General features: G+C 38.9%; 1 protein-coding gene across 2 annotated transcripts in view; it reads right to left on the bottom strand.

The window, feature by feature from the left end:
• The window catches only part of PTPN13 (protein tyrosine phosphatase non-receptor type 13), a 158,114-nt gene that overhangs the window by 63,723 nt on the left and 78,131 nt on the right, over positions 1-16,260 (bottom strand). For both annotated transcript variants that reach the window (XM_075284608.1, XM_075284600.1), the window contains exons 6-7: positions 15,563-15,644; positions 9,847-10,392 (exon numbers count right to left, since the gene is read on the bottom strand). In XM_075284608.1, the coding sequence (XP_075140709.1) occupies positions 9,847-10,392; positions 15,563-15,644 (628 nt within the window). The remainder of the gene's footprint in view (positions 1-9,846; positions 10,393-15,562; positions 15,645-16,260) is intronic.

Here is a 16,260-nt window from a genome sequence, read left to right as displayed (position 1 = left end):
AAATCCGCCTGCAAAAAAGGCTCCCATTTATTTCAATGGGAGTGACTCGCTTCTTTTTCTCAAGTGATTTTTTTTAGCTAGCAGGAAAAAGTGACATGCCCTATCTTCCCACAGATTCCATGGCTGACTCAGCTGAGGTGTCCGCAGTTCGAGACTCACTCCCGATTAGGCCCATTCATTCTGAGCATCGCCATCCCGTCAGGGCTAGCTGCGTAGAGAACTCACACGGGCCATTAAAGGAGTTGGCCACTTTCAGAAAAATATTGATGGACAATTGTTTTTTGTTTGTTCTACAATTCTCCAATACTTTATGTACCAATTCCTTATGGTTTTCTAGATCTCTGCTTGCTGTCATTCATTCTGTTTAATTTCAGTGGATAAAAATCAGTCCATGGTACTATGATATATAGTCCATGGTCATGTGATATATGGTCCATAGTCATGTGATAAAAAGCTTTTTAATGTCACAGCGCAGTAACTGGACAATCCCTTCAACTGAAGCTTGTCAAAAAGGGTGAAAAAAATTAGTTGTTTTTTTTATTTTTAACTTTAATATAGACCAAAATTATGACGTTAAAAATTTTACAAAAAAACTTATTTCAAACAGGGTGACGGTTGTCAGGTGCTCTACTTAAACATAAAATAAATAGAATAAAGATATAATAAAACACTAACATAACTAAGTTTTTTGTTTGTCTTCTAAGGGTACCTCATCTAGATCATGTAACCTTCACTATAGTTGTATGTCAACAGGATATCTTATATGGTAATTCATTCGTTCACATAAAACCTGTGACTGTACCAATAAAATAAGAATGCCTGTCATCACATTATATTGTTAAGTTATTAAACAATGCTGTAGAAAGATCTGCCTAGTACTATGGGAAAAGTAATGCAGGATGTTGTTTGTGACACAAGCTTCAGAGTATGAAGGAGCACAGGTGTCAGAGGTTAATTGTTCCAATCCATCAGTCCCTAATGGCCTATATCATCATTTTTCACAGTGCTTAGGGAGCTCAACTATATACTATATGTTCTACAAGGGATGTGTGTCAAGCACTTAAAGAACAGCAAATGTGGACCAGCCTCCTCGGGAGAACAGGCAGAAACCAGCGAACACCTACTCCACCGATTCTTGCAGAGTTGGAATTTTTTCTCTAATCCCCACCAGTCCTGAGCTATCAATGCTGTTAGTTGTGGTGTCTGATATGCTATTTAGGTTCTGTACTATCAAGTGGACAATCTCAGCCAGGAGCAGGCAAGGAATTTCAGAGTTGGACAGTGTCATAGCTCAGAATCATAACCCTTGGCTGCTCTAGCCTGACCCTTCCCATCTGAAATAAGCCTAAATAGCATATCAGACACCAAAGCTAACAGCATTTACTGATCATGAACAGTGGGGACAGAATCAGTGACAGAATCAATGGTAAAAGGTCCTCTTTAACATTACTCTGTATGAAACCAAGAAGGGATATAAACAGTTCTATTCCAAACTTAAAAGGAATATACTGCATCTGCAAATCATCAAATTGTAATGGATTTCAAAAATTTCTTTCAAACCAGAACACACATAAGTCATGGGTCATGGACAGGAACACAATGATACATGATACCTAGTGTGGTTTAAAATCTATATATATTTCAACCTCCCATACAGCAAGGCAGTCTTCACACATGCAAGTGTGCTGGCCACGCAGTATTTTTTAGGAGAATGCACCAGGGAGATGCTTGGTTGACATCTGAGTGTCACCCAAGACCCCCCCCCCCCGCCAATGATTTCAATGGGCGGAGCAGTTATGATGTTATGGAACAGGATAGGGTCTGCTACATAATCAAAAGTTCAGAGCATTGAACACCCAATTAGAAAATCCTGGGCCTGAATATTTGGTTGTGTGTATAAGGCCTTGTACTAACTTTATTTTATCTGATTTTCAGATCTAAATTGAAAGTTGGGCCAAAAGGTCTTCAACTCAAGATGCAAAACAGCTATCAGACATAAACACATATTACAATACAAACCAATACGCGAGAAAACTGAAACTTTGAGCAGTTCTCATCCTGTGTTGTCTATTTTGCCTACTCTGTTCCTGACATTTTCTATGAAATGAAAAGCTCCATTTGAATTTCAACACATATTGAATAATTGTACTTTCTTTACTTGATGTAAATTATGCTCTGAAAAAAACAACCAGAAACAATAACATCTAACAATGTCTAGACTCTAGCAAAGAAACATTTCAAAGCCCTGGGAGACATTCTTTCATAACCTCACCTACAAGGAGGACAACAGTATTGAAGGACAAGCAAAGTGCTGGATTTGTATGATAACCCCGCCCAGACCAGACACTATCAAGGTGATGATCTATCAGACAACTGGATAAACTGGATAAAGGGTGGGTTAAACAGACACACCTCTTCTAAGCTCCAAGAGACAACAGTTTGCCTCAAGGAGAGTGAAGCCTGGAATTATTTAGATGAAATCTAATATGCTGCTGTTATGTATTCTGTTCTTGTTTTTGTACAATGTTGACATGCCAAATGCATCAAAATGTTAATAATGACTCCAAAGAGACATAAGAGGAGTAAAGGCATCATCTTGCTTCATGAAAGACGACATCTGAACACAGCTGTTGGCATGGCTTGGAGACATTGGGGACTTACATCTTCACTAATATGGTTTGTTGTCATTTTGTCTGCAATAACTTGAGGTTTAGGGAAAAGGAAGTGACCTGTGCCCTTTATGCTTTTCATGACCACTGTAGTTCTTTGTTTTCATTATTTATGATTCTCTCAATTCAGAATAAATTTATTATTTGTGGTAAAAAGAAAAGCAAACAAAAAACAACACCCTCTACATTTAAAACTGTTCCTAAAACACACTACACTAAACACATAACATAAAACCAAAAAAGAACAACTTAATTAAATTAATAGCAACGTAAGGATCCAATCCCCATTACCTACAGCTAATAGTAAGTTTTCTAGGTTATCCCATAGCTTTATGCACACCAGTACTGTTCAGTACTTCTATATAATATGCTGCTTCTGAGAAAGACAAGAGTTACATAGTAACATAGTAGATAAGGTTGGATAAAGACAGAAGTCAATCAAGTCCAATCTATGTTGATCTAGAGGAAGACAAAGACAACTCCCCCCCCAAAAAAAAAAAAACAAACAAAAAAAAACAAAACACAACGTAGCTGAAGCCAATTGCCCTGTGAGAGGAAAAATTTAAATAAATAAAAAATGAGTCCATGGATCCTATCCACAAAAAGTCTAGTTCCTATAACCAATAATATTCTTAATTTCAAGGAAGGCATCCAGGCCCCTCTTGAACTTGTATAAGTTAACAATATCAGCTATTATAATATCTTGTGGCAGTGAGTTGCTTTTACTGTAAGGGCCCGTTCACACGGGCACAGAGGGGGCAGATTATGGCACGGAATCCACATCATAATCCGCCCCCTCACAATGGTGGTCTATGGAGACTGCTAGCGTTCTTTTTTCCACTAGCGGCATGTTGCCGCTAGCGGAAAAAAGAAGCGGGCTGCCTTTTCTTCAGGCGGATTCCTGACGGCAGCAACCTCCAGAGTCGGCCCATTTGCTTTAGCCTACTCTGGAGGGGGAAGCCGCGACCATGACAGTCGTGGCAGGTGGGTTTTGAAGCGGCTCCCTGCGTCACTCTCGATGCCAAAATCCGCCCCCTGCCCCCAGTGTGAACTAGCCCTAAAGAAGCTCCACCTATGGCTGTGGTAAAATCTCTTTTCCTCTAGAAATAGAGGATGCCCCTTTGTCACAGTCACAGGCCTCAGTATAAAGAGACTCTTGTAAAGATCTCTTTACTGTCCATTCATACATTTGTACATTGTGATTTGGATGCCCATAAATCTTTTTATTTCCAAACTGAACAACCCCAAGTTTGATAAGCTGTCTTTATACTCTAATATTACCATCCCCTTAATTATCTTGGCAGTCTCTTCTGCACTTGATCTAGTTCAGCTACATCCTTCCTATATACGGGTGCCTAAAATTGTGCACAGAATTCTACATGTGGCCTGACCAATGATATCCTTATTGTGAGCATCTACTCTACTCTTAAAGCAGCCCATGATTTTATTTGCCTTGGCATCAGCTGCCTGTCTCTGATTGCTAAAATTAAGTTTACTTTACCCTCTAGTCAAACGCAGGTTGACATTTGCATTTAATAATCCGTTCGGGGAGTCTCCCCAAATGGATTACCAAACGCATTGACAAGTGGTGAGCAGTGAAAGCAGACGGCCCCCCTAGACTATAATGGGGTCCATGTGCTTTCCGCATAGTCTCCGCATGAATCATGCGGACAGGAAAGTAGTTCATTAAATACTTTTTGTCCCTATGTTCCATGCGGACACCTCACGGAAAGAACATGGACGCCATTATAGTCTATAGGGTCTGTGTGCTTTCATAAACTCACCGCTTGCCAATGCATTCGGTATTCCGTTTGGGTAGAGGCCCCATGCGGACTCCCCGAACGGATTACCGAACTCAGATGTGAACCGGCCTTACCCACTGCTTTAGTATTTAATACGTAATTGTAACACTTGTGTCCATGAGTTAATGGCTAAAATCTCCTGTTTTCTATATGTCTTAGAGAGGAATCATGGTACTATCTCAGGGACAACTGTAAACTAGAGACAGAACCTGCAGGGAAGAAAACTGCTAAAAATACAAAATACAAGTAGTCAACTAATTCCTAGAAACAACCCTATGCCACATGTACTCACATACTCACATTCACCTCAGGTTATTCTGAAAAGTCCGAAAATATGGATAGGACATCAGTATAAAAAAACACTTAGGGGCTGACCTGACCCCCCCCCCCCCCCATAAAGATAAGTGAAATCTCCCTAATCTTATTCACAGTGATCCAAGAAGCATAACGGAGCTCTACCTGAAAGGCATGCTCTATAATAGATAGAAATAGAGGCTCCATCTTTTTCTAACTGTAGTTTTTATTAGCACCTATATAAATCTCTCTCTGTATATGCACAAACCCTGCTATAGAGGTCACAGCATTTGCTAAATACACCAGAAAAGCTCAATGACACAAATGTAGCTATAAGTTATGATGAAATGTCTACATGTAGCAAAAAGGAAATCAAGTGGTTTCAGAAACAGTCTCCCAAACCATGTGGACCAACAAAAAAAAATCTGGACAAAAAAATGACAATAGGAAGAGAAATGATAAGAGCTTACCTCTTATAATTATATCAAGGGCTTCTTTCTTTCGCACAGTCTTAATTTCCTCTATAGGCCACTTGGTCTAGCATGCTACAAATACCTTACGCCGCTTTGGGATTGATCAGAAGATGAGAAGCTCTAGGCACAACCAATGAGAACACTAAAATATATCCCCGAATATGAGCACTACCTATGCCAACACTTCCTTCTTTAATACGTCCTAAGGAAAATACAATTTTGTGTAGAAAAGTCACCCAGACTTCAAGAGCAGTTTCTGTCAGTTCTCTCCACACCTAAGGTCTATTTTACTGGCAGTCTACTAGTATGATTTATTTCATATAAGGCGCAGTTCAACATTCACAAAACTGCCAAGATGATGAGGAGTTCCTCATTTCTTACTTTTCCAGGAGACACCCTGAATTAACTTTACAGCCCATAATGACTAAAGCCTATTGTTAAATATTCATCTTTGACACATCATCCACCATTGCTTTAGGATTTCAAAGCCTTCTCATGTGACGTCCTCCAGTGCTCTTTTATTTAACTCATCTTGCAAAATCAAGGGTAGGTTAAACCTGAAATGTACCGTGGCAGAATAAACTTTTACAAAAACATTAATTATCCAGAACGAAAGATGCAAGCTCAGGCAAGATGAGTACAAGGAGGTCCGCCCTTCTGACTGAGAAACTTACGCCAATTACAAAAATGGCCAGACGTTAACTCCTAGGCTGCACGATGAGATCTCAAGAAATATTACCAGCAATGAGCCCAAGCAGAAAAGAAAAAGAACACTACCAATGAAACATAATATAAAACTGGGACCACCACTCATTTCTAAATCAGGTTACACTATGCCATATTTTAGGAGAATTTGCTACATTATACAGATTTATATACCGTTTTCCAACAATTTAATAAAAAAAACTTAATTAAAACTGTTTAAGATAAAGCTAAAAAACCAAACACAGTACAAAATGGGCTCACACTTACAAGGTTTATTTACATCTCACTCATTGCATTCATGTGTATAGAACAGCCTTAAGCTGTCTAGCTTTAGCTGAGCACTAGAGCTTTCAGAAACCATTCTATGACTGTCTGCAAGTGACATAAAACAATATGACAGGGACAGCCATGGGGGCAGGGGAGCATATATTTTTTGAGCCATTGTTGTTATTGCAATTTCAACAGATATACATCCCATTGACGGTAGCTCAACCCACATCACAGAGTAGCATAGGTAAAGAAATAATGAATAAATTAACAAATTGGGGTTAACAGTTACCATTATTTTCCTTTCCCACCTTCCAAAATTCATAGTTTTTTGACTTTTCTATAAACATAGCTAAGTGAGGGCTTATTCCATGCTTGAATTGCAATGCCCTATTCTACATAGTTAAAGGATAATAAAAATGTGCAGAGTGAGGAGTTGCTGAGGCCCCACAGAACGGAAACGCAGCTTCTTTTGTTGCAGATTTTGTTGCACTTTTTGAGTCAAAACCAGGAGTGGATTGAGCAGAAGGAAAAAGTATAAGAACTTCCTATATATTCTCCATTCCTCTCAAAAAACACCAACAAAATCTGCAACAAAAGAAGCTGCGTTTCCGCTCTGTGAAAAGCTGCATCTAAAAATTTTCCTCAACATAAAATTGAAAAGACTTTGAATATCCCACAATCTAGAGTACATAATATTGTTAAAAGATTCAAATCTATGTGAACAAGGGACAAGACTGATGTTTAATACAGGATGCTGGTGATCTACGGGCCCTCAGATGGCACTGCATTAAAAACATGCATGAATTGGTAACACAAATTATTGCATGGACTCATGAATACTTCCAGCAATCCATTGTCTGTGAACACAGATCACCATGCGGTTCACAACAAAAGTCATACCAACATAATCCAGAAAAGCCACGCTCTTTTCTGGGCCAAAGCCCATTTAACATGGACCAAGTCAAAATGGAAAACTGTTCTGTGGTCAAATGAATTAAAGTTTGAAATTGTTTATGGAGATTATGGATGTCGTGTCCTGTGGATTCTAGAGAAGAACCCTCCAGCTTGTTCTCAGCGCACATTCCAAAAGCCTGCACCTCTGATAGTACTAGTGGCATGGCATGAGCAGCCTACACATCTTGAAAGGTACTCTCATTGCTGAGCAGTATTTGAAGGTTTTTTACCTCTTTCAGGTAAGGCATATTTCACCATGACAATTCTGAACCACATACTGCATCCATCACAACAGCCTGGCTTCATGAAAGAATAATCTGGTACTGAGCTGTCGTCCAGACCCTTCACCAAGAGATAAAATTGGGGAAAAACTTTGGCAAAGACGACCCAGGACTGATAGGCAGCTAGGATCCCATATCAAACAAGAATGGAACAATGTTCCTCTCCTAAAACACCAGCAATTGATCTCCTCACTTCCCAGACTGTTCCAAAATAAAGAGGGGATGCCACTCGATAGTAAACATGGCCCTGTCCTAACTTTTTGAGATGTGTTGATTCCATAGGTTTATGGTGTTCATTTTTTCAAACAAAACTTTAAACTTGCGATACGTGTTCTAGTTCTACTGTGAATAACACATGGTTATAGGAGATTTCCAAATCATTGCATTCTGGTTTTATTTACATTTTATACGGAGTCCCAATTTTTTTGTAATTGGGGTTTTATATCTCTGCTTGCTGTCATTCAATGTTTACTTTCAATGGATACAAGTCATTCCATGGTCATGTGATATACAGTCCATGGACATGTGATGAAAGCAGATGAAACACAGTAAGGGTATGTTCACATGGAGTTTTTTGGCAGCACATTTTGTCACGGAATCCGCTTCAAAATCCACCAGCCAAAATGGCTCCCATTGACTTCAATGGGAGCCGCTTGATTCTTGTTTCCGCGAGATGACCTATATTGCCGCAGATTCCGGGGCTAACTCAGACTCACTCCCGATTAGGCCTATTCATTCGGGCCTAATCCAAAGCGGAACACCGCGATGGGATGCCAGTGCACTGCATCGGCATTCCATCACGACTAGCCGCGCGGTATGTTCACACCCGGAATCCATTTTCCGCCGTGTGAACATACCCTTATTGTTTTGTTCTGTCTTGTAACGAGCTGTGCACCGGTGTGTCCATCACATGATCATGTGCTGATTTTTACCACAACATGCAGAGATCTAGAAAACCATAACAAGCTAAAACCTAAAGTATGTTGGGAAATAATTTTTCAGGAGGAGGAAGAAAACAATTATGAGGATGCGAGAATATACAGGTCCACCGCCATGCATCTACCAATGAACCTTAGATTAAAGGATCACCTAACAACAAATGTTCCTGCAACCAAGTGGACAATATAAAACATTTTCTAATGTCTGACTGTGCCTCCGATCATTATAATCTGGGGTGTGAAGAGTTCCCAGAGTAAAATAGCTGTTTAAGTTTGAAACCTCCGGGCAACACAACATACTTATACTTTAAAGGGGGTTTGACCTAAATAATCGCCCCTGCACAAAGTGTTATACGGTAGAGAGTTCCCCTTAAATTTTTTCCCCAGTTAAAGCAGATTGTACAGTATGGGAGAACTATGGGGGAATTTACTTTGTGTGGTGGCACTGGTGGAGCATTATACTGTGTTGGTAGATTAAGGGTCATTTCACTATGTGGGGGTATCAATAAGACATTATACAATGTAAAGGCCACCATGGGTGCATTATACTTTGTGGGGGCAATATACTGTGGGAGAGAGCTAAGGGGGCATTATACAGTATGTAGGCATTATGCTGCGTGGAGGCCATTATGGAGGCATTATACTGTGTGGAGGCACTAATGGGGCATTATCCCAAATGGAGGAATTATGTTGTGTGCAGGTATTAAGGGGGCATTATATTGTATGAGGGTACTGAGCTGCTTTAACAAAGTATGTTACACAGAAGAGGGAAATATTACTATATGGGGACACAAAGGGATGGGGGTCAAAGTGGTCATGCGTGGGACTGGGTAGGATTAGAGGCATTCCTTTACCATATCTAAATACTGAACACATCCAGTTACTGTTCAGCTCAGACTATTGCTTTCTGATGGCAGACTCAGGTAGGGGATCTTTATCAAAAATAGTGAAGTAGCATTATACCCCTGATTTAGAAAGAATTATGGGCTACCCAGGCGTCAGCAACAGTCTCTTACAGGTAGCAAAATGTGATGGCGATGTGAATATAGCACAAGATGAGATGGGTTATATACAGCTCCACATACAGATGTCTTGGCTACATAATACGATTGATAAATAGAATACACTTCGAATTATATCATATATATAGTTTAGTACATTTAACTGTATAGAGTTCTATATAAAGTCATCAGAAGATAGATTATCGTGCTATAATAATCACATTATCCATTCCTGAGAAATATTGGTCTCATAATATCCTTCACAAAAGCATCATACAAAAACATTATAATTCAAAGTCATGAATGAGAAAAAAAATAAAAATGTTGACTGAACGGATGACTAAGCACAGGGATAAGTGTGACTTCTTGGGAGTTCTGGGTAAACAGCAATGTTCACATGAACTGACGAACCATAAAATGTTCATCTGATAAGACAAAGTAACATTCAGTGGGACTAACCTTCTATGTCCATAGCATCTCTGAGTATTTGCAACTTTTTCTTCTTTTCTCTAATCCTTTCCAAGGCACTTGAAATTGCAACAGAGGTTGGCACTTCTGGTCCGTGTTTTGCTTGGTCCATGTTTTGCTTGCTGAAAACATCAGCAGCATCGCTCAACTCCCGGAGATCCTTCACCTTTGGGGTGGTCGTAATTCGCCCATTCAAAGTTTTGGATACATTCTGCTTGCAAGGGATTGCGCTAGACAACCGCCTGTCTGTGCCTTGGCTGGACATAGACGACACATCAAATGATGAGGCCCAGTTTTTTTTCCTTTGACTACGTTCGCTGAGTTTCCTTTCTAAATGGTTAGAGGTTAGACAGTCATAAGCATAATGTGATTTTGTCATATCCTCATATGTGGAGCCATGTTCCAGTGATAGAAAGCTATCATCTCCATCTTGTTGGTCTTTAAATGCCAGGAAACCCATGGACTTGCTGAGACCTCGGTTAAGAAAGTTCTGCTGTAAAACTTTATTAGCACTGACATCATGTTCTATGGAACTTCCTGAAAATTTAAGGGTAACACGTCTTGTTAAATCAAGAGAATATTTCATTTCATTGCATTTCATTTATTAAAAACATGAATTATTTAGGCAGAATATACTGGAAAGGAGAACATATCCAGTCTTTTGACATTATGGGTCAATGTGAGGTCCTTGGAGTATAAGTGATGCATTTTTTATATTTGATCTTAGGTTTAACCAAGAGTATGGCAAAAATCATAAATCAGAATTACATGACAATTGGGTTGTATTCCTTTTGTATTGTTTGGTTACACTAAAGACAAGCATTGGTTTAACTTGAGCTGCTCCACTCCTTTAAGAACAGTGCACCATGTTTTTATCTTCCATGCAATGTGTTCAAAGTTAATTCCCATATATCATACCGGACACTGTGGACTATGTAATGTTGTCATACCAAGATAGAAAGCAACAAACCACATCCTATAACCGTTTATGTGATTCTATGTACATAGAGTCTACAATTGTAAAAGAAAATTTCGCCACAATTCATTTGAAATATGTAGAGAGGCTTTTTTCCTTTCATGTCCCACAGGTTGAATTTTTTTTTTTTTTAAATAAACATTGAAACACTGGTCAGAGGAGGATTTGCAAGTGGTGTAACTGTGGATATACATGTATAGATTTCTAAAAATCTAAAATCTCTAGCGCTTCATTTCCAATGAGGCCAGTATAGAATGATCCAATTCCACTACCTAGTGTATAGTTTGAGCCTAATACACAGAAAAATGTCTTTAATCCAAAAGTAAGTGTTGAAAGATTATCAAACATTCTGAAGTGTTAAACACACACACACAGTATGGCTGTGATAACAGAGCTGGCATGTACAGGTATCAAGGAGGTCCTTCAAGAAGATGTATAGCCCACTGAAAATTATGTAGACCTAATGATGCAAATTAGGACAAAAGAATACAAAAACAACTCTCTCATTCCAACCAATCCAGAGACTCCTAAATAGGACCTGTTTGCAGATAGCTGTTTCAGGCTTCTTGCCCCTCAGCACAATGGATGGTATTGAATAGAAAGATGAGGTACCTCGATGGATACTGTTCCTTATTAAGGAGATGCAGCTGATTATGGAAATGTATTTTTGGCAATGATCCATGAGGAAAAGTGTGATCCAGGTACCCTAACCAACAAGGGGGGGGGGGGGTGTATCAGTAATTATGCATCTAATAGTTATGTGCCTACCTTTAAAAACTACATATACCTACACAAGGCATCCTATATAAAGTATAATACATGTTATTTGTGTTAAATATTACTACAAGATATATAATAGGTTAAAATGAGTCACTGAGTGACAATATTTTGACATCACATAGGAAGAGGAACATTTATACTGTACAGTACGTTACAACTTAATTGGTTATAGTAATGTTACATAGTAAATAAGTGTGCATGGATGGACAATACACAGCATACATGTAAAAGCTTTACACATGACACACATTATATAAGCTTACATAATGAGCGCTTGTAATGATAGGATAAAGAGACATCATACCCCATGTTCTTCCTCTCCACTGGATGGTGGCAATCCCTCTCATATTAGATAAACGAAAAGCTCCTTCAGAAGAAAGAGACCCATCTACAGATAGTGGTCTTGGGCTTTACATACTTTTTTCTATGGAACAATGCCTGAAATAAGTCTCTATACAACTGCTGTGTCTCCTCAATGAGAGGCAGCCCCCTGCTAATAAACTAATAAATATACTGCTCTAAGTATCACTTTCTCATTCATAGATTCAGAAACATACGGTACAAAAGGTCCTTTTCACAATGTGAAAAAAATCTATGTATTTGTTTAAGAAATAAAGATGTAAAGTAAGCCAATAACTGAGATAATGTTTGGTAAATCTCTGCCAGCAGTGTAAAGCATTTTGCGGTATAGTCCAGGGCTCAGGAGAAAGCACATAAAGCGCAGCTGCCTTCTGCACAATAATGATCATCCAGGAGTGCTGTATACTACCCCTGCCCATATGCTATATACTTTAGAATATAATAGCTGGCCACCAACTTTATGCAGTGATCACCTTGCTTTCAGATGGGGTTGCCATAATAAGACAAACCCTTTAAACACACGTGATTTAGGAGACTGCCAAACTTTGCAAGTTTTTCTTACTGTCTAGTTTTTATAATTCATTTTAATGTAAAATCACATTTTTCTACTTTTGTAATGTTTTTCTAAATCATTGTATCTGTTACTAGGTGTAGATCATTGAATAAAAAAAGACTATTAATACAATGTATAAGTCATATTTACCCTTGGGGGAGGCATATTGCATAAGAGATAAAAGGTGTGATGACTAGACAGATAGAAATGAGCAGTAGATTGGCGGTCAATACTCAGAGTAAAGTAAATAACTATAAGCTGTACAGGTATTCACTCATATAACCCTTAACAAAGGCTGCCATGCATGTCCATAAAGGCATTTCCCTACTACCACCCTGTTTAAACATACACACTCAGTCCTAAAGCCAGCTCACTGTAAATGAAGGTTATTGTGCCTATATCTCTGTAAGGCAATCTGTTCACATTCAGTCAGTGTTGGGTAATGGAGTCTTTGCAGAGACATGATGTTATCTGCAGGGCAGCTGAATCACTTCCTGGAGCATAGACATCTATTCTTTTAAACTCTTTATCCAGTAGTGAGATATGGATTACAACTGGGCTAAGGATGTAAATGGTGCAACCAATGTGTCAACTTAGAGGTGTATCTTTAAGATCCAAAACATGAAATTTTATTTTCTTAGCAGAGGGGTCAGTATTTCATCTCCGGCACTAGGGCCCAGGTACAGCTGCTACCTCTATAACTCTTTCAGCTACACCCCTGCATACATTATATTGTAATATAAGCAGTTGAGTTTCAGATAACACTGCACATCATAACTGATCATATCTACTTGAAGGGAACCTGTCTTCTGAAAAATGATGCTCAATCTGAAGGCAGCAAGGTGTAGAGTAGAAGCCGAGTAGATTGATACGCATGTTTGTGGGAAAAGATTCAGTATGATCTGTAATCTCTGCACTGAAATCTCTGGTCGTCTATGATAAAGTTGAGAGCACAATCCGCTCTAAGTATCACCGAATTAAAGTCCAAATGAATACAATTAGTATATAAACTGATTTAGAGTAACACACACACACAGCTATTATGTATATAATAGGTTCTGCTTTAATGGCGAGAAAAAAGTAGTTTAAGAAAGAATAAATTGGATTAGCAGAATTAGCATAACATATAAATTGTAACATATTTCTGGCACATGGCTTTTGGATAAGGTACAATAGGAGCCGTATCCTATTATGGGTGCTGAGGGGGAATGAGCTACCTGGACAGAACAAGGAGGAATCTAAGAAGGCTACAGGCATAGTCCTGCAAAGAATCCAAAATGAAGGCCATGCATAAACTGGCATCTTCCATGATGTTCCCATCAGTGATTGACAGCTTTCCCTCTATGACTGTGCATACAAAGATAGTTGTCAATCACTGATAGGATCACCGGATATTTCACTACATACTGTAAATGACTGGTCTTGGTGAATGATTTCCCACAAACTTATCTGCTCAGTTCCTCTAGCTCCATTATGTTCTGCCTACACATTGAAAAGTACTTCCCTTGTGATAGGTTCCCTGTAATAGAAAGTTATGCCACAATTTACAAAATCACATGCTACTATGGTGTTCTTCAATTATCGAGTCACATTACTGTAGATGGTTAGGAGAGTAATTCTGATAGTATGACTTACTGGAAAAGGCAGATCTTCTACATCAGTATCCTTAGATACATTTGATCAGCAGCTTAAAGTGTAAGTACACTTTTATTTTATTGTTTTTTTGCAGATGAAAGGAACAAACATTGAAATATACGTCACTAAAGATTTATTCAGTCTTTTCTCCATGAATAAGCAGATCAATTTACAATGCTCTGTATGGAGGAGAGAAAGACAGAGCTATGAGGCTGTCTACATTATGTCAGGAGAAGGCTGGATACTAATTCCGGACAAACCAGGTATGTTGTGAAAAAGAATTGTCTCTATATCAGCGTTTCTTAACCAGGGTTCGATCGAACCCTAGGCCCTATGCACGGTTCATTTTGTGTACCAGTAAAAAAAACATATACCTATGTCTTGAATATGGAAAAAAATCACTATTTGATTTATCACTAAAGAAGGGTTCGGTGAATGTGCATATGAAGCTAGTGGGTTCGGTACCTCAAAGAAGGTTAAGAACCACTGCTCTATATATTACTGATGCCTCTCCATTTGAGGACCCTTCTTTTTCCTTCCCATCCCCTCTCCAGAGAGGTTTTTTTGGCACAGATTTGATCAGTGACAGAAAGAGGCAAATAATTAAAGCAACAAAAATAAATATTTATTTACGCTTTAAACCTTGTAGACTAGATGTACAGGCCTCCGGTCGTGAATGTACAGCATGGATGTCATCCATGTGCCGCCCAGGCACTGCGGTTTTATTCATTCAGTGATTAGGTGCTGTAGAAGCATGGCTGCAAAACTGGACAGGAATAGGACTTGTCCTGAGTTTTGCGGCCCGGACAGTCGGCTCTCACATTGATCCATGTAATACACGGTCATGTGCACAAGCCCACAGAAATGAATGGGTCAATGTACTCTCCTGGAAACACCCGGAAAACACAATGACTTAGTACACAGTCGTGTGCAAAGGACCTTAAACTGAGTGAATCACAACAAGTCCTGCTTTAGAATTTTAACGCTGAAAGTACATTTCCACTGCATATGATGCAAAAGGAGAAAATGTGTTATAACATTGCTGTCATTCACATGAATAGATGGGCCAGTTCCACGAGGACAGAAACCGTTTTTGCAGTCTACATTGAAAAGTCTTGAAAGTTGTTTAAAATGGGTTACTGTTATCATCGGCATGAAAAATAAAATGACAACATATAAGACACCAAACACAAAACTAGAAATCTAAAGAGTACAAGTTTTTGCATCCACAAAATAGCCACAAGCTTATGAATAAAGGCTAAGGCCGGGCCCACGGACCAGATACGCATCGATTTTCACCCGGCGGAAACGCATGTCGATTATACATATGGAAAAGCCAGTGGCCGGTGTCATACTCATAGAGATACAAAGATATGTAATATTACAACACATAATGAACAAACCTGAGGGCAGACCTTTCCCTCGTAGTCTGTCACGGATAGCCTGGCTGCGATCTGGTTCATTCTTATTGCCCGTCTGGTCCATCTGTAAGGAAAACAAATTGTTGTCAAATATAGAGGAACATTTTTTTTTTAGAAGAGTATAACCATAGTAAAATCTTTTTGTAAGTGTAAGTAATTATTCAGAGTTTTACAGATCTTCTCTAATGATCTTAGTAGTATGTTGTCTTTATTATTTATATGCCAATACATACAACCAGAAATACAGGAGAATTCTAAGGTCAAATCGGCCATATTTTTCTTATTGTGGCCTGGTTATCTTCTTATACATGTAGTGTCCCTGCACAATAAACTGTCAACAATATGGAAATAATGGCTGGATTTCTGACAAGTCCCAGACCATAGAAAGTTCCTGCATTTACGGCTGCACCCAACTGGCAACTGATGAAGACAACAGAATGTCACCACTAAAATAGATAGAGAAAATCTCTAAAACTCCATGTTAATAGGAAACCTCTTTGAAATTGTAACATCTACATGCCCTCTATATGGTTAAATACCCAAAACTCACAAGGTATATATATGTAGGGTTATAGGTTGGACTTGATGGACTAATGTCTTTATCCAACCTCATATATAGTAGGCCGATGGCTGGTCAGGTAGTGGAGGGGGTGTACATCTCACCCAGACTACTAAGGCGG

Source organism: Leptodactylus fuscus, chromosome 1, assembly GCF_031893055.1.
Source record: "Leptodactylus fuscus isolate aLepFus1 chromosome 1, aLepFus1.hap2, whole genome shotgun sequence".
NCBI classification, from domain to species: domain Eukaryota; kingdom Metazoa; phylum Chordata; class Amphibia; order Anura; family Leptodactylidae; genus Leptodactylus; species Leptodactylus fuscus.
This window is presented reverse-complemented; position numbering and strand designations above follow the sequence as displayed.